Source organism: Juglans microcarpa x Juglans regia, chromosome 1D (genome assembly GCF_004785595.1).
Source record: "Juglans microcarpa x Juglans regia isolate MS1-56 chromosome 1D, Jm3101_v1.0, whole genome shotgun sequence".
NCBI classification, from domain to species: domain Eukaryota; kingdom Viridiplantae; phylum Streptophyta; class Magnoliopsida; order Fagales; family Juglandaceae; genus Juglans; species Juglans microcarpa x Juglans regia.
This window is the reverse complement of record NC_054594.1, coordinates 15,053,872-15,081,545: the sequence shown is the minus strand read 5'-3', so window position 1 is coordinate 15,081,545 and position 27,674 is coordinate 15,053,872. Positions and strand designations below refer to the sequence as shown.

The following is a 27,674-nucleotide window of genomic DNA, read 5'->3' as shown; positions in this document are numbered from 1 at the left end:
GTTTTCATAATCACAACACATATGCTCATACTTCTACACATTCATATATCATAACAAGCATGCATAGCACATATACATGTCAAAACCGAAACCGAAACATGACATATTTGAAATATGCTTCAACAACCATCATGAAAACATGGCATTTCATCCTTTCATCAAAACCGAGCATATATATAACAAGAAAATAAGATTCAAGCAATGATAAGTAAACAAGAGTTCACGAAATATATACAAGTGTTATCAAGAGTAGGGTCGAAGTTTAATTACAAAAATCCAACATATAAAATAGCAAAATCTGAAATATTTATATAAGACATATTAAAACATGACTATAGTAACTCTAATCTAGAAATAAGGGTGAGTATGAGTGTTTAAGGTTTTCGAAAAATACTTTCTCATGGAAAAAAACCCTAGAATCCGAAACCCTCAAGGATAAAACCCTAGCCTTTCTTCCAAGTGGTGGTCATGCCCTTCATTCACTCTATACCTCGTGTTCATGTGCTTAATACAAGAAGAATATTTTGGGTTTCTTCTTTCCTTGAAGAAAAATCTTAATTTCTAAAGTGAAAGTGTGTGTTCATGTGGGAAACCCTAGAACCGAAACTTTGTTGGTGTTGTTTTTTCTCTTGGCCGTGCATGTATGTGCAAGAAATATAGGGATGTTTTTTACCTCCTTGTGCTTCCCTTCCTCTCGAATGGTGTAGGAGAAATCCTTTGTGATTTTCAAAATAGTAAAGAGAATGGTGGTGTTTGGTTAGTGAGAAAATGTGAGAAAGTGTGAGAGCTTAGAGAAAAGTAGTGGTGGCCGAAGTTTCCTAGAAGAAAAGTTGAGAACTTGAGCAAAAGACCTCCATGATTTTCAGTTATGCCCTTATATAGGAGTCTCCCTCCCTTCTTGAAATACCAAAGGTCTTGTGCATGGATGTCCCTTGGCTTCTTGATAGTAGAGTCTCTTCCTCTTCCCTATGATGGGATTGCATTGGAAAACCAAAAGTCCCTTCTTACAAGTGGCGTGTGGCCTCTCAACCGAAACCCTCTCTTCCTTCTTTGCTCTTCTTCATTTTTCTAGGTTCAATGTACTTGGTGGCAAAAAGGTAAAATTCGAAACCCTAAATCATCATTGAAACTATACATGTGTGCATGGTTGCCATGTGGCAAGTTGAGTGTGTGTTCCTTGTGTTAGCCAAAACCCTAACTCTTCCCAAGGTGATCTTTGGCCTTCCCAATGTGTCCCTTGAGTTTCCCCATGCTAATGCCATCGACCCCCTCTCTCTCTCGCTCTTCCAAAATTCTTCTAGAACATGCATCTCTCTTCCCAAGTAAGATTTTCTTGAAACTCCAAAGATCTCTCTCCATAATTGACAAGTGTCAACTACAAAAATGGGGCCTAGCATGTGGCATGTAAGCCCTAATCCGATGACCTCATCTTTTCTCTCTTCCACTCACTCTTTCTAAAACCTTATGCATGTTGGACAAGTGTCACACTCGCTATTTTCCTAGGTTCCAAATGATGAGTTTCTAGAAAAGAACAAAAATGCTCCTCTTATGCCATGTGGCGCCTCCACTAATCTTAGAAATCAACTTTGGGCTTCCAAACCCTAATTCCATCTTAATTGGCCGAAATCCACATGGGCCTTTGTGGGCTTTTTCCTCTTCTTACTCTTGTGGGCTCTTTAAGGCTAAAACTCTAAGGTCCAAAACAAAACATACCTTAAGGCTTTCCTTTAATACTTGGCACTTATCCAATAACTAAAATAATATCGAATGAAAATATGATCGGGGACTTGGCAAAGTCTGGGTATCACAGTACTCCTCTTATTATAAATGACAATTTTTTGTTCCAAAAGAAAAAAATGGAGGTCTTAGATTGGATCTCCCCGACTTAGAAAAGAGGAAATAAAAAAAAAAAAAAAAAACCATTAAAAAAGAAAACGACCATATGCGGACGACCAAAATCAAGAGTTAAAAAATGTATGTTGTGCGCGCGTGTGCGTGTTTTTGAAGGCCAGCGCACAACCCCACGAACTCTATTTTATTCCCGACGTCCAATCCCGCGTCCCGAACCCTTAGAAGTTAAAAAGGCTTACATTTTGGCCGAAACTTCACCGTCTCGATCATGGATGCCTTCGCAAGTTCTGTATTCGTCACCAAGTTCCCAGAGACCTGTGCGCTTCACAATAGTCCGTCTTCTTCGATCCGAGCATCTAATAAGCGACCCGGGTCTCTGAAAATCTGCGAAACACCTCACTTTCATGGTCTTCGTGTTCTCGCTCACGCACGTGAGGTTCCTGGTGGTGAAGATGAAGAGAGTAAGCCGTTGAATAGTGGGTTTGGCTTTCTTTCTGAAGGCAGTTCGTCTTTGTCTCGGGTATTTATATCAACACCGCTCCATATATGATCTATTTGTTTTTGAAGTTCGGCAATTCAGACTTTCAGACCTGTTACTTTTCTGTTTTGTTGACGAGGAAGTTGAGGAAAATATGGACGGTTAGATGTTTGAATGCTATTCGTTTATGGGTGTTTGAATGTGTTATTATACATGCGAGGACAATTTTCACTTCCGAGATAATTAGGTAGCCATTGAATTTATATGAAATTCTGAGATGTCAAGAAAATTTTAGCAACTGGCTCGTGGATTATGGCTTGGTGGAGTATGGACATTGAGGCAAAAGGGAAATAATCACAAACCTGAAACCCCTTGTTTTTTTTTCATGACAAGTAAAAAGAAGTTTTATTTAATACTGACAAAGAAATAGGTTGTTATGAACCTGACCAGTGACTGTGACTGTGTCGTTTGGGGATGACTGAAACAGCACAGTTTTGTAGTGTTAATGCTAGTATTTTACTTTGATAAAACTCTGCGTTTTGGGCAGAGATATTATGTTTGTTAGAAGGTTAGTTTGGTCTTTTTACATGTTAGTCTGTTATGGGAAGGAATACACGGGTACTTAGTTGGGGAGAAGGGAAGAGAGAAATTATCAGGAATTTTATCAAAGCTTTTCTAAAGTTTGTATTGAGATTGGGAAGCCCTCGAAGCATTCCCGTGATCAATACAATTCTGTGACTCTCCTTTGCATTTTCACAAACACTTCATTTGCATTCCCTAATTTCATTGCAGTGTCCATCATCGCATTTCCATTTCCTTTCCTTTGTACAATATAGTGACAAACAAGGTTTCTAACAATTGGTATCTAGAGCCGACGATCTATGGAGGATGACCAACTTTTCGAACAACAACAAGAGATCTTACAGTGCCACCTAGACTCTCAAGAGAAGAGTCTTTAGGATATCAGGGATGACTTGAATCAACTAATGGAGATGGCGCGGACCTTCATGGAAAATCAGAATAAATTCCGTAATCAGAATACTATTATAGGAAAATCAGTGCCTGAGTAATCATTGGCAAGGATGATTTCCACCTCTTCCCACACCTCATTCTTGGTCGAATCAAGGCAAGGCTATAAGCTTGAGCCTCTGCAGAGGGAGAAAGAGAACTATACCATCAATACCATCAATACCATCGACCAGATGAAGGTTGAGGTCCAAGAAAAAAAGGGCATCTTGCCCAACTGGCAGCGTTGCATAGTCAACGGAGGCCAGCCGGAGGATGGCCGTTTCCTAGCTGTGATGCGGCTACACGGAGGAAGCTCCTCCTCATTCTCTGCTTAAGGCCAATTCAGAGCTCGGTTTCACTCTTTGTACTCCACTGAAGCTCAACAGTGTTCGCATTTCCACATATGTAGACCCTTTCGTCGCATAGTGATGGGCACCAAGATGGACCTAGTCTTAAAGATTCTTTGCAAGTTCTAGATAGGCTAATTACAAGGTCAATAGCCAAGAAGATCAAGGAGACAATGCAAGAATTGGTGCAATCCACTTTGGATGAGTCTAGCAAGGGCCCAACATTCAAGATGGGCTTGAGAGATGAAGATCCAGTTTTGATTTATTTGATACAAACTATGGAAGTGAGCAACAACATGATTTAAAGGCTTTGGACACTTGAAAGCTTTGAACTTGTTTAATTCATTTAAAAGACTTATTTTATTAGTTTAGAATAATTGGGTTTATTATGAGAAGGACTTAAGGGGGACACCTATTCAAGGGCATGTTGAGAAAGTTATTATTTTGTTGAACTAGGGTTTCAAGAAGTTACTGTAGCCGAGTACTGTAGACACGTCACTATTCACTCAGGGGTATTTTTGGATTCCATTCCCACAGGTTCATATCACATAGTCAACAGAGGACAGTCCGAGGATGGCTGTTCCCTAGCCGTAATGCGGCAGTACACAGAGGAAGCTCCTCCTCATTCTCTGCTTAAGGCCAATTCAGAGCTTGGTTTCACTCTTTGTACTCCACTAAAGCTCAACGGTGATGGCTCCACCGTTTGCGTTTCCACATATGTAGACCCTTTCTTTGCATAGGGGAAGGCCCCTCTCCTCGGCGAGCCAACAGACCTAATGTCCAACCTACTCCTTGCACGCCTCGTATGGCATCCCCCATGGGATACCCACACACTAGAGTGGCCTCCTCAACCTCACAAAGGAAACCCCCAAGTTTTTGCAAAAATGCGCGCAGGCCTTCGAGTCCTGTCAGCATTACAGAGATGATCTAGCCACCGTTTTTGAAGTTGTGACAGAGAGGAAGCCTATGAAAGACAAGCCCATCATGGATAGCAGAAGCAAATCTCGGGGTTGCACAAAGAGATCAATAGATGGACAAAATTGTGAGCATGCTCTCATTGGTTTCACACTAGGTGTCGAGCAAATGATTTGCTATTGCGACAAGATGGATTCCACAACTCCGAAATACTCAAAAGCAAGATATGGTGTTAGCAAGCAAGATGAAGCTGATACGATAATCAACTTTAAAAAAGCTTTGGGCATGGATGACCCAGATGCAGCCGCCATGGGTATTGGTAGGCGAATGTTTAGGCAAAGGCTTGAGATTGGAGATCGTGATGGGGACATAGAGCAGCGCTGGGCATTTCAGAAGCTCATTTATGTTTCAACTCTTGTGTTTAGAAAAGCATTGACTTTCCTTTTACCTTGGAAACGTGTTTTCAAGGTCATTGACTCCTAGGTTGATATTGCTATCCGTGATAATGCCCAGCAATGGTACACTTCTAAGCTAAAATCAATTAACTGAGATAATGATGCCGAGTTTCTGGTTAGCCTTAGAGAATCACAACGTTCTTGTCGGATTTCTGACGAGCTTGCCATGGGCTTATTTAAGGAGTGTGCAAGAAAATTGGTCAAGGAAAATATTTCATCGGCACTTAATAAACTCAAGCCCAGGACAAGATCAGCCAGGGGTATCATAGAAGTTGTGGAAGAGATTGACCAGATACTTGCTGTTAATAAATTGCTTACCTCATTGAAGAACCATCCAAATGTAGAAAACTTTGCCCCTACGGTTTCTTTACAAGGTGGTCAGCATGATGGTGAGGAAAAGAAACGATTGGATACCCTTGGATTAGCCATGCAGTTGGGAGCTGATTACATTGATATTGAGATTTAGGTTTTTCGTGAATTCAGTGATTCCATTTATGGAAAGAAGCCTGAAAAGTTCAAAGTCATTGTATCCTCTCGCAATTATCTAAATACTCCATCTGTGGGGGACCTTGGCAACCTTGTGGCATGAATACAAGCGACAGGTGCTGATATAGTGAAGATTGCAACAACTGCTATGGTGATCATTGATGTGGCACGTGTTTTCCGAATAACTATGCATTATCAAGTAAGCAACGTTCCAATTATAGGAATTGTGATGGGTGAGAAGGGTTTCATCTCACGGATTCTATGCCCAAAATTTGGGGATGGTGGAATACATGTTAAAGTTGTTGGTGGAGATCTTGTGGAAACTGTGGTGGGTCATGATGTAGTAGGTCGCTTGATGACTCAATGTGCCTGGCAGCTTGGACTTGCATAGATTTGGGAAGACGTAATTGGGTTTGAAAATTGTGAGTTCTACCTCAAGGACTTTATAATGTTACCTCATTGGCCCTTTGATAGAGGAAAGGGGAAAAAAAAAAATGAGACCTACTCAAGCTCTTCCATTTCAGAAGTTAGATTCGATAGCAGCATTAATTACCCAGTCCTTAGTCTTGAATTTACCTTTAGTCAACTTCTATGCAATAGCTTTCCACTGTCTCCAGAATCTTCTAAATCTGACGAACTTGATAGCTATAGCATCGATCCTCCTAATTGTAATCTACTTCCAAGGTTTCCATGTGGTTTTGCCTATGAGGTTCAAGAATACCAAAGGACATCGGGGTTCTTATCCAACCAAGCTTCTTGAGTTGCTGTTGTCATGGAAGTAGTTTGGAAACTGTTCAACAATTGCAACCTTGCTCTAAACCTTGAGTACAAGGTTCTTTAAGGTGAGGAGATTTTTTATGAACCTGACTGTGATGGTGTTATTTGGGGATGACTGAAACGGCACAATTTTGTAGTGTTAATGCTAGCATTGATAAAACTCTACGTTTTGGGAAGAGATATTATGTTTGTTAGAAGGTTAGTTTGGTCTTTTTACATGTTAGTCTGTTATGGGAAGGAATGCACGGGTACGTAGTGGGGGAGAAGGGAAGAGAGGAATTATAGGGAATTTTATCAAAGCTTTTCTGAAGTTTGAATGGAGGTTGGGAAGCCCTCGAAGCATTCCCGTGATCAATAGAATTCTGTGACTCTCCTTTGCATTTTCACAAACACTTCATTTGCATTCCCTGATTTCACTGCAGTGTCCATCATTGCATTTCCATTTCCTTTCCTTAGTACAATATAGTGATTCACAATAGGGTTTCTAACATAGGTGAAGCCCAAGTACACAGAACGTGTACAAGAGAAAACACCAATTTAAGAGCTAGAAATAAATACAATGAAATAATAGAAAATGAAGTCACTAAAGTCGCCAATAGTAGCAAATTATTGAAAAAAGACTCTTAAAGTTCTTCCTGGGAGCGTTCCTTATCATCAAAGTTCTGGCGGTTCTTTTCTCTCCAAGCTTGCCTCAGATATGGAAACTATTTTCCAAATTGCCATAATTTTTGGGATGCCATAGAAACCTCTCCAATTGGCAAGAAGATCAAGCACCTTCCTTCGTATAACCCATTTTCTAACTCTACTGAAAAAATCAACCGATATAGCTCTAGCAACCTCACAATGAAGTAGCAAATGGTCCTATGTTTCTCTACACACAACACCAATCAATAATGGTTATCCGACGCTTCCTTAGGTTTTCCATGGTCAGAATCTTTCCTAGGAAAAATGTCCATACAAAGAAGGTTGCCTTAAGAGGTGCCTTATTCCTCCAAATGTTCCCAATCCTGAACCACCCTATGGATGTTGCCATTTGACCGAATTGAGCCACCTGAGATTCCATAAGCTCAGCCACTGAGCACCCTGCTCACGTGTAATAATATAGATTGCAGGAAACGTACATTGAGATCCTTATCTCTAGCCCATAGATCGTGCCAGAAGCTGATCCTGGAGCCATTATCCACCGCCAATCTAATGTGTCAAGAGAATCTTCCCCATCCTCTTCTAATATCTTCCATAATCCCACTCCATCTGCTCCATGAACCTCCATAGAGCACCAGCCCACTTCTAATAATCATTAGGAATGAGCACCAAATCTAAGATTTTTCTGCCCCTCTTTTTTAGTGTCTAATGGAAGTGGAATTTCAAAAGTTAAAAGAAAAGTAGCCTACAGTGGGAATTTCATGTATTTTTGTATCCTCATTTTTTATGGCTATCATAAAGTAATGAGATAGTATGGGTGAAAATATACACATACAAGCGAGTTTAAAAAGTGTATGTAAAAGAAAAATCATGATTTGATTTTGATCGAATACTTGAGCATGCGTGTGATGTTGCAAATTGCTAGTATGTATTGCTCTTGTTAGTTTTTTTCCTTCCACTTCCTACCATGTATCAACTGATATGTTGTACTTTATAGTTACTGTGTGTTTAGCATTTTGTAGGTACTTTATTTACTTTGACAGCAAAGTCAAATGTGTACTGCAACTTACCTTACTTGTTGACATTAAATGAAATGAAAAAAGAAAACACAAAAATAAAATATGCAGTCTATCTTGGCCTATGTTGGAAGTTCAAATGGCATTTTAAAATTAGATGAATGACTACGAAGTAGAAATATTTTTCATAAAACAGTACTTCAAAATATTTAGATTATACTTAGGATTTCTTAATGGTTGCAGACATTCCCTTTCTTGCTTTACCCATATTGCTATGGAGATCCCCCGGTGTCTGCATAGTGTATCACTACTATAAAGTATTAATTTATGATTTATTGATGATTTTGTTCTACACTATATTTCTGTGTGCTCGTTACTTATGAGTTAGTTTCGTTGAATTGTTCAGCAACCCACTTATCAAAAAAAAAAATTTGTTCAGCAACCCTCTCCATAGCTGAGCAAGAGCTCTATTATATTCTTGTAGCAGGGAAAACTAATATGACAACTTTGACGTACTTGTAAAGATTTTTTCTTTTCAATGACTAGAGAAGAAACACTTTACAAGATTATATTTTGTAAATTTTATCTGTTTTTCTTTTCGATGGCTACTGAAGAAACACTCTCTCTGTAATACCCTTCTCGCATGTTAGGAGTGTTACGTGCTTTCGTAATTGTGCCCAGTAAAGAGACTCAACATAATAAAAATGCCTAATTGATTGAAAATAAATTCCCAAAAAAGTAACAACAATATTGTCTCATAACAAGAAAATTTAAAATTGATCTTTTCATGAAAAGAAAAAACACTTGAACTTAGTCTGAAAATCCCTTGACACATGATCTATGCAGAGTCGTCAGCTTGTCAACACTATCTTCTTTACGTGGATATTTTAAAAACATAAAAAAAAAAAAACAACCAAAATGATTTGAATACTCAATAAGTAGTACATCTTATAGTAAAAATAATAAACATAGGGTTTTCTTGAAAGCATGTAGACTTAATACTTATACTAAGATAAACATGTAACATCATGTTCTATGCATAACTTATTAAACTTATTTTTCCCTTTCTTTAATAGCCAGCACACCTTTACCCTTGTGTGCAGGATTGTGCACTGGTTCTCTTGCCTGTTGCCACTAGGGAAACCGGTTAACTTATATAACATACTATGTGTCAAAATTGGTCTGAATACCCTTTCCATAGGGTTTGCTTTCATTATATAGAAGAGATTTACATATTAATTGCAAGAATTCCAGTGCCTAAATGCTATACAAGATAAGTGTTTCCAACATTATTTATAGCCTAATTACTTGCTATATACAATCTAGATATGAAGGAAAACATCCCTAAAATAGTACAAATCAAATCCCATAACATTACAAATAAAATCCCGTAACATCCCCCCTCAAATTGATGTTGGTAGATCAAGAAGCATCAATTTGTCAACCAAGAACTGATGTTGGTGCTGAGAAAGAGTTTTAGTGAATATGCTGCAGTCTGATGTTCAGTGGAAATGTGAGGAAGAGTAATCACATGTTTGTCAAAGGATTCACGTATGGAATGGTAATCGACTTCAATATGTTTCGTACACTCATGGAAGACAGGATTAGCGGCGATCTGAATGGCACTGGTATTATCAGCATGAAGAGGAGTGGAATGAAGCTGAGGAAAACCAAGTTCACCCACGAAACCATGTGATCTCAGAGCATGCGAAAGATATAGCACGATACTCAGAGACTCAGTGGAGGACTTAAAAACTTTGTCTTGCTTCTTACTCTTCCAAGAAATGAGTGCATTGCCTAAAAACATGCACCAGCCAGTAATAGAGCGACGAGTATCCGCACATCCCGTCCAATAAGCATCACTATACCCCACCAACTGTAAGGAAGATTACTTAGGAAAGAACAACCCGAGTGTAGAGGTGCCCTTCAGATATCGAATAATGCTGCAGACTGCGGCTAAGTGAAGATGTCGGGGGCCTGCATAAATTGATTGACTTGCTGCACAACAAAAAAAATGTCAGGACGAGTAATCGTCAAGTAGTTCAAACTCCCAACGAGCTGCCTATACAATGATGGAGTTGATAGAAGCTCGCCTTCCTCTTGACGAAACTTAAGATTTACCTCCAAGGGAGTAAGGACAGAGGTACCCGATTGGAGACTAGCCAATGAAATCACTTCCTGCGTATATTTGTGTTGGTGTAACAATGTACCAGTCGGAGTAATCTGCACCTCAAGGCCAAGAAAGAACTGCAGGGGGCCAAGATCTTCCATGTGAAAAGAGGCCTTGAGATGCTATTGTAATTGCTTAATTAACTCAGTATCAAAGCTAGTAATCACATTGTCATCAACATATACCAGAAGCAAGACAATTCTTGCAGAAGTCTTGTAAAAGAAAAGGAGAGGAATCAAATTGACTAAGTAAAATAAAAAACAAGCAGTGTAGAGCAAAATTTATCAAACCATGCTCGCGGAGCTTGTTTTAGTCCATACAAGGATCGGCGTAGTTGACAAACCTCTGAGGAAGATGTAGCAAACATGCCAGGAGGTAGAGACATATAGATTTCTTCCTTCAAACCCCCATGTAGAAAATCATCCTTCACATCCATCTGCCGTAGAGACCACCCCTGTGACGCAGCAAGTGCCAAGATAGGCTGCACAATAGTCATTTTGGCAACAGGTGCAAATATCTCTTCATAATCAATGTCGTACACCTGTAGGTTCCCAAGAGCCACTAGACGGGCCTTATATCTGTCCAGTGAGCCATCAGATCGAAACTTGACTGAGTACACCCATTTACAAACAATGAGTTTGACACTAGAGGGACAAGTCGCAAGATCCCAATTGTGATTGTCTTGAAGAGCTTGAATTTCTTCTTGCATGGCCTGCCTGAGTATAAGAGTGAGGAACAGAAATAGTGTCGAGTGGAAGTAAGCGAGGTATGAGAAAAACCATACCTATCCGGTGGATGTGTAACCCGGGTGGAACGTCGAGGTATAAGAATCGCAAAATCAGATGACATATCAGTGTCTGGAAGGGGCATGGGAGCAAGGAGAAGATGTCGATGATACACCATACCTAGTTTAAATCGCTCAATGGAAGAAGATACATTATCAAAAGCGGGTAGAAGAGTAACAGGAGGGTCAGAAATAACCTGAAACTGAAAGAAATATTAATTTTCAAAGAAAATCACGTTCTGGGAGATCCGGAATTTGTTTGCATGAGCATCATAGCAAACAAATCCTTTCTGAGTAGGACTATATCCCAAGTCACATGTGACAGACTGGGCAGCAAGCTTGTGATGCTCAACAGGTGGTAGATGAATAAAAAGTATGAAAAGATTGATACTCAAGAGATATGCCAAATAATCGAAAATAGGGAGAATTATAATTTAGAGTTGCAGTAGGCAAACGATTGATCAAATAGACAGCAGTAGATAAAGCTTCTACCCAGAACTTAGAAGGTACAAAAGAATCAATCAACAAAGTACGAATGACATCTAGAGTTACAGTAGTCAAAATTGGTCTGAATACTCTTTCCATAGGGTTTGCTTTCATTATATAGAAGAAATTTACATATTGATTGCCAGAATTCCAATGCCTAAATGCTATACAAGGTAAGTGTTTCCAACATTATTTACAGCCTAATTATCTGCTATATACAATCTAGATATGAAGGAAAACATCCCTAAAATAGTACAAATCAAATTCCATAACATTACAAATCAAATCCCGTAACACTATGGTGATCACGCTTAGGTCCATGGCTTGCACATCCACCCCTAATTACATTGGTACCATGCATCTCTTATGGCCATTCTTAAAGCTTTTTCATAATTTGTCTTTTATTTTTCTTACCATGATGCATGTAGAGCATATAATGACATAGCTTATCTTAATCATAAATGAGAACATATTATGATGCATGTAAAACATATAATAACATGAGATTTGTTGATTCCTGTTTTCCTTGCTAAGCACCACTTCATAACTATCATAAATAAGCAAGCTTCCGTTTCAGATTTGTTGATTCATTCTAATGGAGTTGTGCAATGGGATTTTACTTTTATTAGAGCTGTTCAGGATTGAGAACTTGATGAGGTTGCAGATTTTTTCAGTTTGTTGTATTCTCTGGTTATTGGAGGAAATGAGAGGGATCAAATGTTATGGAAGCACACGGCGAGTGAAAAGTTTACTGTACAATCATACTATAAGGTGTTGACTGTTCAGCATCACTTTTCTTTTCCATGAAAGAGTATTTGGAGAGTTCATGTGGCATCTAAGGTTGCCTTTTTTATTTGGACAGAATCACTTAGGAATATTCTGACAATTGATAATTTGAGAAAGCGTGGCATAATAGTTATAGAGTGGTGCTTCATGTGTAAGAAATATGGTAAATCAATGGATCATTTACTTTTACATTATGAGGTGGCTAAGGCAATATGGGATGGTGTGTTTAGTAGAGTGGGGCTGGTTTGGGTAATGCCTAAAAAAGTGGTTGACTTACTTGCGTGTTGGAATAGGCCTCATAGTTGTTCTCAAGTGGCAGCTATATGGAAGATGATTCCTTTGTGCATTGTGTGGTGTATTTGAATGGAAAGGAATGAGCGATATTTTAACAACAAGGAGCGTACTGTAGAGGAAATCTGAAAACTTTTTGTGTTTTCCTTGCTTCAATGGTTTTCAGCTATTGTACTTAATGGAGACTGTTCATGAGTTTTTGTTTTCATTTCATATTTCTAGAATGTAATTAGGTGTTTCTTTTGTATTCTTCCTGTGTACATGGGCTTCGTCTATTTCATTTGATGAATAAAATTTTTATTACTCATAAAAAACCATGACATTGAAACTCACTGTCATCATATCATAACTGGGTACGTAAAAAGGAGCTTTCAATAAAGGGTCATACATATATAATAATTGAAAATAACATTGTTTACCATACATGTAAGGGTATGATAATGCTACTTACATCTTTGCTTCTATTGATAACAAATGCGTCGTAATCACCTACTTGAATTGCTGGAAAAAGGTTGGACTTGATAGGATGAGGCTGTTTCTTTTTTTATCTCCTGAACTTACAAGAGTTATCTTGGGTTAGGGACTGGTTTCCAATTATCACGAATTGAACAACTAAAAATCAAATGGGCTTATCCATCCATATTTGGGCCTAATGGGCCGAACCTACTCCAGTTTGAATCTAGATCCATAATTTCATATCCAGTCCTATCTCTGCAATACTAGATCCTCAAATAATACATACGGGCTAATGGCCCAATAAACTAATCTTCTTTTTAGCTGTAACAAAATTGGGCCCATGGTCCAAACTTCTAAAGCCTATAAAATTTGATTCTAGATGCTACATTTTCTCAATCCTTTTATGCAATTTAACATCTTTCCATATTTTCCCAGAAAGGTTAAAGGAGATTTTTATTGTTTTCTTTTATATATTTATTTTATTTTTATGTAGGTGAAGGATTAAAGGAATTTGACAGATGTCTGTAACTATGATTGGCTTACAACTCTGCTACGTGCCTGCTTGATATGTGTAACATGTTATTTATACATGGCTTCAGTTGTAATGGCCTTTGCTGTGTTGTGTAGGATAATTTAGATTGCAGTCAAAGTATTGAGAATGATGCAGCTGAGGCCCTAAAAATGGACATGTCTCTTACAACTCCAGGTGTAAGTGTAGCAGGAGGAGGAACCCGAGCCGGGCTTTTTAGGACACCAATTTCTGGTGGAGTTCAGAGTGCCACCTCAGCTCATGGTTTACCTCGACCAGCCTTAGCAGTTCGTAATCTAATGGAGCAGGTAAATGCTGTTTGTTTGCTCCTAGGTATTATTATTTCTGGTAATTTTTTTCGTACTTACCCTTCTTTGGGGTCAATTTTTTATCACATCATATTAGCGGCTTCCTCATGTTTTGTTGTTTTCAACTTCTGAATGTGTGTCTTGCTTTGTAATTTAAGGCCAGATTTGCTCATTTGTGCACGGTGATGTCTCGGATGCACCACCGACGAGAAGGGTATCCATTCGGATCTTTGGTAGATTTTGCACCTGATTCAATGGGGCGTAAGTCATTGATTTTTTTATAATTATGTGGAAAGATCTAGTCTTTTTTCCATCTATTAAATTTATTGTGCCGTTATATGGTTCAACTTTTCCTCATGCCACTGGTTCACAGGAAAGTATATTGTGACTACCTAAGTAAGTATTCAATGATGTCCTTTGTTGTATAGTGTATGTCCTATAATTCGATATGTTGAACCATTTAATTTCTTATGGTCCTCATCTTGGACCATTGACTATCGTTTGTATATGTAATGATGGTCATTAATAAGTGTAATTGTGTTCATTGTTTTTGTTGTACGTTTTATCTACAGATCCATTATTTTCGTTTTCGCCATTGGCCATCCACACACGAAACTTGTTAGCAGATCCCAGATGCACACTTGTTGTGCAGGTAGCTATATGATCTTTTCTCTCACTAATTGTATTTGCACTAGTTGTTGTTCTCCATTTATGGACTTTATTGACAGTTGGTTTCATAGATACCTGGATGGAGTGGCTTGTCAAATGCTAGGGTAACTATATTTGGTGATGTCTACCCGCTTCCAGAGCATCAACAGGTGATTCCTCTAATTGATATTTAGCGAAGGGAGTATTGGGGTAGGCCTGAAAGTAGTTGGAAGTACTTGCTTTTCTTCCATGCCCTTAAGAATGCCGTGGAAGAAAGCATGGGGCCCATCGTGAATCTTGTCCCAACAATGGGTTCTCATTATGAGCTGGCATGCAACATGGTTTTAGATTTTTTTTAGTTTATGTATATATTTTTTGATAATTAATAAGAGATTTATTACCATAAATAGGCATAACCCAAGTACACAGGAAATATACAAGAGAAAATACCTACATACAGCGTCTAAAAGGAAAGAAAAAACTAAAAAAACTCCCAACATTTCATCACCATTCATTACAATGGTCTTAACCCATAGACGTAGAGTTTTAAAGAAAAATTCCCTAATTTCTTACAACATTTAGTTAATATCTTTGACATCAATTCACTTGAATTGATAGTTATAAAGGGTACTATATATTTTTATTTTTCTATAAATTTAAAGAATGTTATAGATTTAGGGCATGTTTGGCAAACACGAGAATTTTCAAAATTCTCAAAATTTCTCATAACTTCATTCCCAAACATCACTCAAACACAAAACATTTTTCAATTTCTCATTTTCAACTTTTTAATCTAATTATTACCTAATCATTACTTAAACACAAAAATCAATAAACTTTTACAAACTTCAAAACAAAAATAATGTTAAAAAATTTCATTGAAACAATTTTTAACTTTATCTATTCACTTTCACAAACTCCAATACAATACTTATTTTAAAAGATATTTTTATTCAAATTTTTCTCTCCTTACCCAAAGCCCAATAAAACATCTACACTCAAATCATTTCACTACTATTCACAAAATTTTGAGAATGATTGGGTTTGAAAATTAGATCTGTAAAAAGTAGATTTGCACAACATGTCGTTCAATGATCCTCTGTTAGTTCCAGGAGCTATGACCGTTCTAACTTTCTTTTAGTCTTTCTTTTATTTTTATTTATTCTCTAGAATGAAAACAGGAAACAGGTAGGTCGAACCTACCCCAGGCAAAATTATTATTTATCACCCTATTGACTTTGGTTTTTTGTTTCTAGGAATGGGCTCATAAGCAATACATAGCAAAGCATCAACAAGGGCCCTCTCAACAGTGGGGTAACTTCTACTACTACAGGATGCAGAACATAAGGTCCGTCTTTAGTAATTTTGTTAACCAGACAAGTTCTTGTTCTCTGACCCCCCCTTGCACAGTGTCTGTTCTGTAAGTCTGGAAACTACAGTTTTTTTTTATTTATTAGAAGTTTAATTTAAGTACAAACATACAAGTTGGAATGAGGAACCTGTCATGGACAAGGAGAGATCACTTTAAGCTTTACTTACAGGCCCCTTGTGGGGGTTAAATCCACTATGCTGTAGGCTATTAGAAATGAAGATCTGCAAATGAATAGGTTGCAATTGAAAACTAGCTCCTCAGTATAAACTAGATAGGTGTTTCCTCTTGTGTACCATATTGCGTACTTGGGCTCTATGCCTATTCTATTAATACAATCGTTTAATTATTAAAAAAAAAAAAAAAAAAAAAAAAACTAGCTCCTCAATGCCATCTTTTTCTGAATCTTACTTGGAATGGAACTTACCTAAAAAGATGGTATTCGAACAATGGAGAGGAAATTTCTCTTAGAAGATAAGCAAGATGGAGTGACAATGAAATTTTTTTCAACTCAAAGTATGGTATTCAAGGGGGTTTCTGACCTTCCAAAGGGAATAGTTTTCAGAGAAAATATGGTACCTTAGAAGCTTCTTGATGATTTGAGAGATCACCCTCTAGGTTTTCTTATCTAGGAGAGCTAGTTTACCGCAAGGGCACCCAAGTAGTCATAATCTTTGTATTTAGCTCTCCTGGGTCTTAAGAAGAGAGATGTCCAATTAGTTACAATTTTTGGTGCATTTGGCTGGAAAGGAATGGTCGGAGTTTTGAAGATCAAGAATGCTCTTTGGATGATCTTAGATGTTTCTTCTTTCATACTTTGTTTTTGTGGGCTTCTGTGATTGTCCTCAATAGACAAGTTCTCATGATTTTCTTGTATCCATTTCTAGTTCCTAACTTGTAACTAGGTGTTATCCATTTAAACTTCTTGTGTACTTGGGCTTTGCCTATTTACTTAATCAATAAAATCTTTTTTTACTGATTAAAAAAAAACTTTACAACTTTTGGCGGGATACCCAGAGGCAACTCCTTACCATCCTTAAGATTCTAGGCGATTTTTTTGCATATCCTCAAAAATCTGATTGTTTCTTTTTCTACAAATGCTTTAAATCTTAGTTTGGATTTGCACATGCTATAATTTGCACTTTTTTTTATAGGTAAACAAGAAGTTTTATTCTTAAGAAAAGAAGGCATAGCCCAAGTACAGTGGATGTATACATGAAAAGTACCTACTAGAGTTTATAACCGAAAGTAGAAAATCTTGGACATTCAGCCCATTATACTCAATGACCCCCACCCATAAGAATGAGGTTTTAGAAAAGAGAACTTTAAGCTCATCCATTTTCCTCTCGCAATCCTTGAATCTTCTATCATTTCTCTCCCACCAAATGCACCAACACATACATATAGGGGCCATCCTCCAGATTGTTGTTACTTGGGGATTGCCTTGGAGGCCTCTCCAACTTGCTAGAAAATCCACAAGCCTATGAGGCATGACCCATGATATTCCAATTCCCGCAAAGAAATCATCCCACATGGTCCTGGCCACCTCACAATGTAGAAGCAAGTGATCTACTAATTTCTCTTCTTCTCCTAATCTTGTGCTACTCTATTGAAATCTACATTCCATTCAGGGCAACCACTAGAGAAGACCAAGAGATCAGCTGCTGAGGTGTCCTTTGCCCATACAAGCTCGAAAATGGTAGGGAATGTGTCTTTGAGGCTTTGTTTACCACCATTTTTCATGCCAAAATTTGACTTGAGAACTGTCACTCACCTCCATATGGGAGATTTTTCTAATACATGCATGTATTAGAAAAATCTCCCATCCTTTTTTAATGTGTTTGCACAAATCTACCCCCATATGGTCCGCGTACTAATTCAAGCACCATCCTCCACAAGCTTCTTGGACTTCGAATCAATATGTCTTCCACAAAGCCCCCATTTCTTATTGGTACCACCACAACCATGTACCCAAAAGAGCTTGCTTGAACTTCGTCGAGTTATGGATCCCCAATCCACCTCCAGATATTGTTGTGCAAACAATTGACCAACATACTAGATGAAATTTGAACTCTTCCCCCATCCCAAGAAATTTCGTTGTAGCTTCTCAATATGGTTGGCAACCTTTGTAGGGAGCGGGCACAAGAATGGGAAATAGGTGGGTAGGTTAGAAACGGTACTTTTGATTAGAGTAAGCCTACCCACTTTAGACAAGTATAACATCTTCGAAGTAGCCAATCTACGCTCCACCTTTTCAATCAAAGCATTCCAAATCCCCTCTGTTTTGAAGCAAGCACCCAACGGTTGGCATATTTCATGGGTAGAGAAGATATCTTGCATCACAAGAGGCGAGCTAGATTCACCGCATTAGAGACAACCGCCACCGGCACCAATTTAGACTTTGAAAGGCTCACTCTCAAACCAAAGACAACTTCAAAACAAAGAAGTGCCCAAAAAAAAATTTAATGAGGCCATGATTTGCTTCACAAAAGATGCAAGTATCATCGGTAGAAAGCAAATGAGAATATCAATAGAGCCATAATCACCATTCTCCACCGAAAAGCCATAGAAAAAACCACCTTCCACAAGGCCCGAGATCATCTTGTTGAGAGTTTCCATGACAATAATGAAGAGTAGTGGAGAGAGTGGATCCCCCATTCTCAAACCATAGGAGGTGTCAAAGAAACCCACCGGAGAACCAGCCACCAAGATAGAAAAGTGAACAATAGAAATACAATTCGGCCCAAGCACACCATTTTTTGCCAAAACCACTTCTTGCAAGTAGATAAAGCAAGAAGTTTCAGTTGGCATGATCATAAACTTTCTCCATGTCTAGTTTGCTAAGTAACCCTGGTTCTTGAGATTTGAGTAGTCCATCCAAACATTCATTTGCAATTAATACTGAATCAAGAATTTTTCTATTTATGACGAATGCATTTTGAGGTTTTGAAATTATCTTCTCCATTACCTTACTCAATCTATTTGCTAAAACTTTAGAAAGGATATTATACACCCCATTTTCAAGGCTAATAGGGCTAATCTCAAACATCCATGAATCCCATCTTTTTGGGAATGAGGGCAAAAAAAGTAGCGTTGAGACTTTTTCAAACCTTTCATTAGCATGAAACTCTTGAGACACCCTCATGAGATCATCCTTGATCACTTCTCAACAAACTTGGAAGAAACCCATGGTAAAATTGCCAAGGCTGGAAGACTTAAGAGAAGGAAGTGCCAATAGGGGGAGGCATAATGATAGGGCACATCTTGGTGCCCCATGAAGCCTAAAATTCTGTCATAGAACGTTTGGGAGCTAAATGACCCGAACAAGCGCCTACGGGTGAAAAACCTAATTTAGGAATGGAAGGTTGATATAATCTGCTTGCAGGAGACGGCTACATTTGGGTACCAAGAATACCTCAGGTATTCTCCAAATACTCCACTACTATTCATTACTTTATTATTACTTTTCACCTACTTTTTACTACTATTCAATATTCTATTATTACTTTTTCATTACTTTTTTACTACTATTCACAACACTTCTCACTACTCAAACGGACCCAAGTTGAAGATTATTGACATGAATATAATCAGAAGTTTATGGGGTTGCTCTTACATGGGTTGGGTCTCTCTAGCTTCCAAGGTTGCCTCAGGAGGTATCATAGTAATGTGGGATAAGAGAGTAGTTAATTTGATAGAGTATGTCGGCGAATATTTGGTGGCTTGTTCTTTCACGAACGTGGATGATGGTTTCAGATGGGTTTTTGCAAGAGTATATGGGCTTAATGTCGACAGCAATAGATGACTTTTATGGGATGAGATCGCAGGCTTGTGTAGTTGGTGGGGCTTCTCTTGGTGTATTGGAGGGGATTTTAACATCATAAGATTCCCGAGTGAAAGGTCAGGGGACTCTATTATCGGGCCAGCCATGGCATATTTTTATCCCTAAGTTTCGAGCTGAATTTGGTTGATCTACCTTTGGCGGAAGGAGACTATACCTGGTCGTCCAATGGGAGGACCTAGTCCAGGTTGGACAGATTTATTTTCTCTCCTTCTTGGGAGGCCCACTTTCCTAACTTATGCAAAAAACGCCTTCCTAGACTATGCTCCGATCATTTCCCCTCTTATTGGATTGTGGGGGCCTCCATGATGGGAGAAGATACTTTTAATCCAAGAGCATGTGGCTGAAAGTAGACTGGTTCATGGATAAATTAAGCTCATGGTGGTCCTCCTATCACTTTTCGGGCACTCCTAGTTTTGTGTTGGCTGGGAAACTTAAAGTTTTGAAAAGTGATCTGAAAAAATGGAACAAGGAAGTCTTTGCGAACATTAATGACCAATGGAAAATTCTTTTTCAAGAGTTGCAGAATTTTGATGAAAAGGAGTCTGACGGAGCTCTCTCAGATGAAGACAAGGAAAAGGATCATCGAGGTTGAGCTGGAAAAAATCACCCTCATGGAGGAGATTTCTTGGCGACAAAAATCCCGGCTCTTTGGTTAAAGGAAGGGAACAAAAGCATAGTTTTATCACCGAGTAGCCAACTCCCACCAAAGAAATAATGCCATTGAGGTTCTCCATTTGGAAGGCATGGTGCTCAGGGACAATGTAGAAATTAAGGATCACATTGTTCACTTCTATGCTAAACTACTCACAGAACAACACACTTGGAGGCCTAAGGTAGACATTTTGGTTTTTTATTCAGTAGATCTGGCAAGTGTGACTTGGTTGGAGCAAGCATTTGATGAGGATGAGGTACTTGGCGTGCTAAGAGGGATGGATAAAGATAAGGCATCAGGCCCAGATGGCTTCTCAATAGCTTTCTTCCAGGCTTCTGGCATATTGTTAGGGAGGACATCATGAAGATTTTTCTTGAATTTCACTCAATCATGAAATTTGAGAAAAGCCTTAACGCATCATTCATTGCTCTTATTCCTAAAAGGGCAAGGTCAATGGAGGTGAAAGATTTCCATCCCATAAGCCTAGTAAGCGGGGTATATAGGATCATTTCAAAAGTCCTAGCTAATCGGATGAGCAAAGTCATGGTGAAGATCATCTCAAAGTCACAAAATTCTCTTGTCAAGGGAAGACGGATTCTAGACTACGTACTCATTGCCAACGAATGTTTGGACTCCGTATTCTGGTCTCCGTAATCATTACAACTTTTCACAACTCCCACACAAAATATAATAAACAATTCAACTTTTTCAAATTCGAAAACAAAAATAATATTAAAAAATTATATTCTAATAATATTTTATTCAATTTTCAACTTTAATCTCATCTCATCTGTGTAACCAAACAAGACCTTAAACTCATTTTCAAGTCCACTCTATAGAAAATCGTGTTGAACCTTCTCAATTCGAGAGGCAACACTAGCTGGAGAGGAAATAATGACAAGAAATATGTGGGAAGGTTTGAGAGAGTACTCTTTCTTAGTTGTAATCCGACCCTCTTTAAACAAATACAACTTTTTCCATCGAGCCAGCCTATGTTCTATTTTCTCTAGCAACTCATCCCAAATAGTCTTGGCTTTGAATGATGCTCCCAGGAAGGCCAAGGTACTTCATTGGCATCGAAAAGACCACACAACCCAATATAAGCCAGCCCTTTGACATTATGCACATTAACCACAACAACCATCTCCGTTTTAGAGAGATTTATTTCTAACCTGGAGACCGTTTCAAAACACAGCAAGATAGCCTTTAAGGGTTTGCCTCCCAAAATAATAACGTATCATCTGCAAACAAAAGATGCGAGATAATAATGGTAACAACATGGTTAGTATACCCCACTGAAAGAAAAAAAGAACATTGAATTGCGGTAAAAACTATGTAGTTAGAAAAGTTCCATTTTAGGAGAGTATAAACTAAAAGAACTCCATTGTTAATGTTACGTTAAATAAAATAATAAAAAATAAGGATTATTAACCACCCTCCACTGCAGCCGACAACATTCTGCTTAGGGTCTCCATGACAATAACAAATAAGAGGAGTGATAGTGGATCACCTTGTCGCAACCCCCGCAAACTATTAAAGAAACCCAAGGGACCACCATTTACTAAGATCGAGAAGTGAACCGTTGATACACAATGCCTCATCCACACCCTCCATCTCTTCCCAAAACCACATCTCCTCAATAAATAAAATAGGAATTCCCAATTAACGTGATCATAGGCCTTCTCCATGTCTAGTTTGCATTAAATACCTGGGACTCCTGACTTGATCCTACTATCCAAACATTAGTTAGCAATAAGAACCGAGTCCAATATTTGTCTACCCTTAACAAATGCATTTTGAGACTTAGAGATGATTTTATCCATAATTGTGCTCATCCTATTAGCAAGGACTTTTGATATTACCTTGTACATACTTCCCACAAGACTAATAGGTTAGAAATCTTGCACCTCTATTGCACCAGCTTTTTTAGGGATAAGTGCAATAAATGTAGCATTTAAACTCCTCAAATTTTCCAAAAATGAAAAATTCATGAAAAACTTGCATGAGCTCCAACTCGAATGTGAAATCATAGAATTGAACCATTGCATGGTTTTTTCGTCCCTCCCCCAATCTCTCACTCAAAAACCTTGTCACATAGAAATCCCCTCCAATACACCACGAGACATCCCACCAAGTACACAATCCTGCAAGCTCTTCCCAAAGAAACCATCTCTTGTTGTCCAAATTAGGACCATAAACCCCAGCAAAGGCCCACAAGAAACAATCTTCAGAATTTTTAAATGAATACCCCATCGAGTATTCCCCTACACACTCGTCGAGATTCTCCACCACCCTTTTATCTCACATTACCAAGATTTCATCCCAATGCCCCATTCAAGGGTAGAAATGACTAGCCCCCCATTCAAGGGTAGAAATGACTAGCCTAAGTACTGGCAGCGCCAAATACTCCGGATAATAGTTCTTGTGATAAGCTTCCTCTTAGTCTTCATCAAACACATGATGTCCACCTTCCATTATCTTAACAAATTTCTTATTCGGAGGTGTTTATCTATCTCATTCAACCGGAATTTTGGTCTTCATTTATCAACTACTACAGCCCTCCCTTTATTCCTTCCTCGGCTTGCACTCCCCTCCTTTCCCTCATAATTGATAGACCAAGACAACCTTCTCAATTCTCTATTTCTTTTAGACCCCATATCATGGTGATGGTGATCTGCCTCAATTGCTGTTAGGAGTGCCTTGAATTGATCTTCAAAACCCTCACAAGAGATCCTACACAACTTTGTATTTCTTCCACTTTTTGAATGACCCAATCTGGAAGGACAATGAGGAACACTACAAATTCGTACAAGATCATCCCCAGCTTCTCTACCATCCAAATTAGTGAGATGGCTGGGAATCATCTCTGGCACGAGTGTGGAAGCCCACCGGGGTCTAGCTTCCTCACCTTGATGTAACTCCTTAACCATGTTAGACCCAAATAGAACCATCGTTCCTTCCACTTCTAGACCCCCCTCGTATACACGTTATCACCCATTGATGCCAGACTCTTAGAATCAACAAAACAATTTTTCTCAGTTACTAGGTCTTTTTCCGGCGCCAGAAAATTCTTCTGCACTGCGCTGTGGTCAATCTCCGGCACAGACATCTCCGACGACCGTTTCTGTGATATCCCCCTTTCTTCTAACCTCTTGGCGACACTACCACCCTTTCCTCTACAAAATGCAGATGCGTAGACTTTGTGTCCGGCGTCAGGGACATCACCCTCGTAGCCGTGACAAGAGGCAGCCCAGAGGTCACCGGCGCCTTAATCTGTGACGTCCCACAGTGCATCGACCCTCCTAGTAGTTCGCTGTGCTGTGTCGTCTGCACATCCTTCTCGATCACCGGCGCTAGGTTTCTAGCACAGATGTCGCCGGAAACTACTCCAACCATCGCCGGCAAAGGCGTCGGTGGTACTTCTAGTCGCTGTGCCAGCGTCGTTACGAGCCCAGACGTCGGAGGCTCTAACGTAACAAAACCATGCTTCATTTGATACAAAGTGGAATGCAACAAGTTCAAGTGACTGAAAACTAAACAATATTTTGATGACTCAACATCATTATAAATTTTTTTTATCAGTAGGACGTCATTATAATAAAAAGCTACCATGTGCTCAACACTCAGGACTCTTAATTAAAAAGCTTATTCTATGAAGTGGCCAACAACTGAAAAGTGTCAAGGCCTAAATGGTTCCCGAGTACACTTAGCCCTGAACAAAAGGGGGTTTGTATTTTCTGTTGCTTCTTTTCCAAAGCATTAGATTTGGCTAGTAGCTAGTTGTTCTCTTGTCAGCTATTTCATCAAGTTCTTCCTTAATATGCGTATCTTCTATGAGTTACCCCACAACCACGAGGGATGCTTTTTAAAGAGAGAGAAGAAAAAATTAAGAGATCAGCATAAGCTAAATGTTTAAGAACTTTTTCAGCCTCCTTGAATGCATAGCTATCTTCAAGTTTCAGATACCATATTATTACTTTGGATGAAAACCAATCTTATCTGTATGCATGGCAATTTATGAAATGCAACATGTTTCCATCATAATACTTGAATCATGATTTTCTCAATAACTTAAAGACACTAAAATATGAATGCGATTGAGCTCTATAGGGCAGTAACATTTCTTTTATATTCTGGTGGTACGCTTAGGATTGGCTTTAAGCATCTATGTGCTTTATTTCATTACCCTTATCCAAGTTTCATTTCAGTGTTGAGTTTTGAATAAGCCACTCTCTTTTGATTCCACTCTTAAACTTAGAAGTAGCTTTAGTCAAAGCTTAAATTTCACTCCTTCCGTGCTACCTCCCGCTGATTCTTTGGACCTCAGTTTAGAGAGCATGCAAAGGCTCCATGGGCCAAGATGAGCTCTGAATTTCCAAGTTGTGCTTGCGAATTGCTTAATCTTGCTGGTGGGTGCCTGGCCAAAAATGCATCCATAAAAGTAATTGCAAGTTTAATATAAATCCTTTCCTCTCTCTTTCTCTCTCTCTCTTGGAAGATTTTTATTGATTTACAATTCATTGACTATCCAATCTTTTGAATGTGGGTGAAGTGTGCTACACCCAGGATAATGGTGACCTGTACTGTAATTTTTTTCTTCTCTATATGGCACTTTCTTGTGATAATTCTCTATGAAAAATTCGAGTTGAATTTTTAGCAAATACAATTAGCATGAGGAACTTGTCTATGTTCATTTTTTGCTTTCAGTGACATCTATTTTATTGGAGGCTTTGGCACTGTTGCTTGGGTTGATGTCAACGAATATGAGACCCTTCAACCTGATAAGATTGCAGTTGATGGAGGCGAGCAAAACTTAAAGGTAAACTGAGTTCTTGCAAACCACACAAAAGCAATAACTGTAAAGAAGAAAGAAAGAAGAGGCTTTGGAATTTTTTGCAGGCTTTAGTTTTGACTTATTGATGTAGAATGACTATTTTTCTTTAATTCTATTTCCTCCTTCATTATTAGCCTTTTAATTGCTGTGCACATCAGTTTTGTAGAGGATATGATTCTTCTTAAGCGATGAAATGCTGTATGTACTTTTTAATAGACCTGAGATAGATCATGCTTTGTTTAATAGATTTTATTACCCCTGGTTATATGTATGGCCGCTTGTAGTAATCATCAGCTTGTATGGGATCTTCAACCAGAATTTTGCTCAGAGTGCTTTATCTATAAATGCAATTCAAAAGGTATAATTGGGTTTAGTTTGCTCTTTTTAGGAACTGAACGCAATCTTCTCAAAGCCCCTGAAAGAGCTTTTGTCCACCGAAACTGAGGTAGATGATGCTGCTCTCATATCAATAGACAGCAAGGGAATCGATATAAGAGTTCGTCAAGGCGCACAGGTACTTCTCTAAAGGATTCTTTTCTAGAATCAACTCAAGGGAGCAACCTTTTGTAGATTTACCTTTTTCCTGGTGCTTCAACTATAGACATGTTCGTTTGTCTTATTTACTTACAGTTCAACATACAAAGGATATCATTTGAAGAAGGACATGCTGTTGAAACATTAGAGGAAGCCAAAGCGGCTCTTTGGAAACTAATACACAAGGGCCGAGTATACAATCTGCAGAAATAGGCGTTTCACTGCATGTAGTGCATCCGGTTTCTTTCTTCAGGGAAACAAGACTGTGTTTGGATGTTAAATTGAGTTGAGTTGAGTTGAGATGAGATGATAGAATATTTTTAGAATATTATTTTTTAATATTATTATTATTTTGGGATTTGAAAAAGTTGAATTATTTATTATGTTTTGTGTTAGAATTTGAAAAAGTTATAATGATGAGTTGAGATGATTTTATGAACCAAACGAAGAATGTGTCACATTTTAGAGATCAGCAAACTCCCTTTTCTTCTTTTACTTGTCACCTGACTTTGTAAATACTTGCAGGCCCTGGGATGGTTCAATGCGGATGCTTAGTTATGCCGCATCATACATCGAATTTTTGACCAAGTAGTTGTTCATATTTCTGATTTGTGGGAAGTTGCCTGAAGCATCTATAAGAATCTATTACCTATATAATTTATGATCATTTTCTTCGTATTCTATTGAGCATTTCATTATTTCATTTTATTTATTGAGACATCCCAACCTTCCACATGCTAAAAACACCTTTCATTACTTAATTGTTCCTCTGGCGTTCTCACTACTTAATTGTTCTATCATTTTATTATTACTTTTCCAATAAAGAAAACTGACTTTATCTAATAAGGTCTGTTTGGATTCAAAAAGTATTTTATCTCATTATTATAATTTTTTAAAATTTTAATTCAATTTTTTCAAATTCTAAAATAATAATAATATTAAAAAATAATATTCTAATAATATTTTATTCAATTTTCATCTTTTATTTAAAATCATCTCATCTCATCTCATCTCATCTATGAATCCAAACCAGCCCTAACTCTTTGATACTCACCCATTTGCTTTCCTCATCTATTAACTACTCTATTTGAACTTTTTGTATTCTCACCAGTTAATTTTGATATTCGCTGATATATAAGAATTAACCTTCCACAAGATAATAAGAATATGTTGCATTTTAGACTATTTGTAACAGAATTTTAGACAACTACGGTATAATAGTTAGGTAATTATTCTCGCTCATTGTGCAGATTGACAACTATTATTAATGTTTGAAAGAGGCTTAGGAATATGTTATTAGATAAAAAGTTGTGGCTACAACCAATGTCAGTTATTTTCTTGCGAGGAATGCTATGCATCAGTTAATATTCACTCACACACTCTATACGTATAATTTTTTTATAGGATGTAAGAGTGTTTTTTATAGAGTGTGAGGTGGTGAATAATATTTTTTGTTCTTTCACTACGATAGTAAAGTTACCATGTCTAAAGCATACAATAATGTGTACAAAGGAAAGTGAAGTATATGACATGAGAATGTTAAACAACTAATTCTCAAGGGAATATAATAACAATTGTCTAAGGTCAGGTAATAACTTGGCAAATCCTTTTGTCAAAGGTTTATCTAAAGCATTGGTAAGAGAAACATCAATGAATGGGATTGAAAAACTTGTAAAAAATCACAAGTAATGGTAACCCAAGGTTTTTTTTTTTAACTAAAATCTAATAATAGATTTAGAGTTGTGCTAGACTGCCACCCAGCTTTGATCGCTGGACATGCCGCCTAGCAGAAATGTGGGCTTTTATTTTTTTTTTTTCCATTTTCCTTTTCATATTTTTTTAACATTTAAATATTTTTATAAAATAAAATAAATACATCAATACATTAAAAATCATTTTCTTAATCATTAAGTAAAAGAAAAAATTAAAATAAATAAATAAATACACGAGCAGTCAAAGCGATAGGACAAAGTGAGAGGACAAACTAGCATTTTCCAAATATTTAATG

General features: G+C 37.9%; 1 protein-coding gene across 1 annotated transcript; it reads left to right on the top strand.

The window, feature by feature from the left end:
• Positions 1–1,964: 1,964 nt before the first annotated feature.
• LOC121267162 lies at positions 1,965–26,341 on the top strand. Its single transcript, XM_041171027.1, has 10 exons — positions 1,965–2,371; positions 13,576–13,785; positions 13,944–14,046; positions 14,358–14,437; positions 14,526–14,603; positions 15,690–15,781; positions 25,006–25,117; positions 25,521–25,646; positions 25,763–25,931; positions 26,116–26,341. The coding sequence occupies exons 1-9, from the start codon at positions 2,120–2,122 to the stop codon at positions 25,877–25,879; spliced, it is 1,170 nt and encodes a 389-aa protein (XP_041026961.1). The 5' UTR covers positions 1,965–2,119; the 3' UTR covers positions 25,880–25,931; positions 26,116–26,341.
• Positions 26,342–27,674: the final 1,333 nt, after the last annotated feature.